Source organism: Poecilia reticulata, linkage group LG12, assembly GCF_000633615.1.
Source record: "Poecilia reticulata strain Guanapo linkage group LG12, Guppy_female_1.0+MT, whole genome shotgun sequence".
Lineage (NCBI taxonomy): Eukaryota > Metazoa > Chordata > Actinopteri > Cyprinodontiformes > Poeciliidae > Poecilia > Poecilia reticulata.
In genome coordinates this window covers 26,409,965-26,412,406 of record NC_024342.1, presented here as the reverse complement: position 1 = coordinate 26,412,406, position 2,442 = coordinate 26,409,965, and the positions used below count along the sequence as shown (strand labels likewise).

Genomic DNA, 2,442 nt, shown 5'->3' with positions numbered 1-2,442 from the left:
TGCTAAACTTTTAAACATTTAGCACAGTTAGCTTCATGCAGTGAGCTAACATGCTATTAGCGTGTGTGTGCCTCTGGTTTTATTTCTCTTCAGAACCGGTCGGTTCTGCTGCTATCGGTTCTGTCTCAGAGGGCAGGAAGCTGTTGGGTTCAGGTTTCATCAGCACCGGGTTACGGGTCAGAACTGAACCGGTTCTGTTGGTTTTGCAGACGGTGGAGAAGCTGCTCGGCCTTCTGGGAACTCTGGACCGGTGGATAAACGAAACTCCTCCGGTCGACCAGCCGTCCCGCTTCGGCAACAAGGCGTACAGAACCTGGTTCTCCAAGCTGGAGCAGGTTGGGTCAGAACCGCCTCTGTCCGGTCCGGGTCTCGGGCCCGGATCACGTTCTGTCTGTGTTTCAGGAAGCCGAGGCCTTGGTGGCCGCCGTGCTGCCTGCAGAGAAAGCCGCCGCCGCTCCAGAGATCGCCGTCTACCTGAAGGAAGCTGTGGGGAACCCGACCCGGATCGACTATGGGACAGGTACTGGTCCGGACCAGAACCTCCGCTCAGCCAGAAGTTCTTTTACTGAACTTCAGCTGCAGTTCCGCTTCATTATTTATCTATAACAAATAAAATGCTATCCGTCTGCCAGCACTTCCAGGTTAAAGGTCAAAGTGTTTCCAGGTTGAGGTCAGTTTGTCCAAACATCAGGACGGTTCTGACCCGGTTCTGTTTGTGTCTCCAGGTCATGAAGCGGCCTTCGCCACGTTCCTCTGCTGCCTCTGTAAGGTCGGCGCTCTGAGGATCTCTGACCAGCTGGCCATCGTCTTCAAGGTGTTCAACAGGTGAGACGCCCCGGCTGCGGTACCGCAGGACGGGTCAGACCGGGTCCAATGGGTCAGGAACTGCTTTACTGTTTGCCACACTTAGACTTTCCCAAACATAACCAGGTCTTTATAAAAACGAACCCACGTCTGTTCCACACAGCGTTGCTCTAACCACGCCAGCCCCTAGGGGGCAGCGCAGCGCCAGGCTAAAACCTCTCAGCCAATCAGATTGCTTAAAAACAACCACCACTTCCTGTTAGGTTGATTTGGAGAGATTTTTTCTATCGTTTTCTGCATTTATCATCAATATTAGCGTTTACAGAGTCAACAATCAGAATGAAAGCGCCCTGCAGGGGTGTACATACTTTCTGCGTGTCTGCAGGTACCTGCAGGTGATGCGGAAGCTGCAGCGGACCTACAGGATGGAGCCGGCCGGCAGCCAGGGCGTCTGGGGACTGGACGACTTCCAGTTCCTGCCCTTCATCTGGGGCAGCTCCCAGTTCATAGGTGAGGCAGACAGGAAGTGACATCAGCCTGATTGTGTCTTTACCATAGAAGAAGAAAGAAGCATTATTTTTATTTTTTGGGATTATTTTGGAGTTTGGAGATAAAAACTGATGTAGTAAGTGTTTGCGTCCAGTAGGGGGCAGCAGTCCCATACGATCCACTCTGATGTAGATTCACCTCACAGAAACTAAGTACACCCTCTGACCCAGCAGGGGGGCTTCCCTCATGATCCAGTGTTTCAGTCAGGTTGAGGTCTGGACTTTGACTAGACCGCTGTAGCGTCTTCTTCAGTCATTATCATAAATTTACGATCCATAAAAAAAGGTTTAATTGAAACCAAAGCAGCAGATGAAGAGTTAAATTATCCAGTTTTTGGTAGAGAGAGAAAAACAATAAATCAATAACAATAAACAATAAATAATAACAATAAACAATAAATCTGCCCCCTGCAGGTGGGAGTTGGCATCACTTAAAATCAATACTTTTGACCATTTACGCAATAAAATGCAGGGATTTGTTTGTTTATGTGATATCTTTCTTCTTCGGTCCTTCCGAAGCAGCAGCCATGTTGGTTCAGTGACCTTTGACCTTTAACTGAGGTCAGTTAGCTGCTTAATGTTTTAATGATTTCTCTGATGAAAATGTTTTTAAGTCTTTCCAACTGAAACATTTTAGTTATAGTAGAAAGAAACAAAGTTATGTTGTAACTTTTAACATCCAAGTATCTTCACAGTCAATGTTGATGCTGATCCGCTGTAGCAGTCAGTGCTACAGCGCCTCTGGAGAGGCCTCTGACTGAAGACAGTGGCTGTTAGGCAGTTTCATGCTAACAGTTGAATAGTCAACAGCAGAGATGACTTCTAGAGGAGCTCTGCTAATCCACCTCATTTGCTTTTGCCACAACAGTAAAATCATTTCATAAATCAGAACATCGTTACTGAACTGGCCTGATCCCACAGAATCTGAGCGTAGCTTTGACTACACGGTGCCACCCGATGGTGGCTACACGGTGCCACCCGATGGTGGCTAACGCTGAGCGTAGCTTGTGGCTACCTGGTGCCACCCGGTGGTGGCTACACGGTGCCACCCGATGGTGGCTAACGCTGAGCGTAGCTTGTGGCTACCTGG

At 48.7% G+C, this 2,442-nt stretch overlaps 1 protein-coding gene across 2 annotated transcripts in view; it reads left to right on the top strand.

The window, feature by feature from the left end:
* The window catches only part of ptpa (protein phosphatase 2 phosphatase activator), a 16,844-nt gene that overhangs the window by 2,024 nt on the left and 12,378 nt on the right, over nt 1-2,442 (top strand). For both annotated transcript variants that reach the window (XM_008424809.1, XM_017307995.1), the window contains 4 exons: nt 210-335; nt 403-520; nt 726-825; nt 1,190-1,314. In XM_008424809.1, the coding sequence (XP_008423031.1) occupies nt 210-335; nt 403-520; nt 726-825; nt 1,190-1,314 (469 nt within the window). The remainder of the gene's footprint in view (nt 1-209; nt 336-402; nt 521-725; nt 826-1,189; nt 1,315-2,442) is intronic.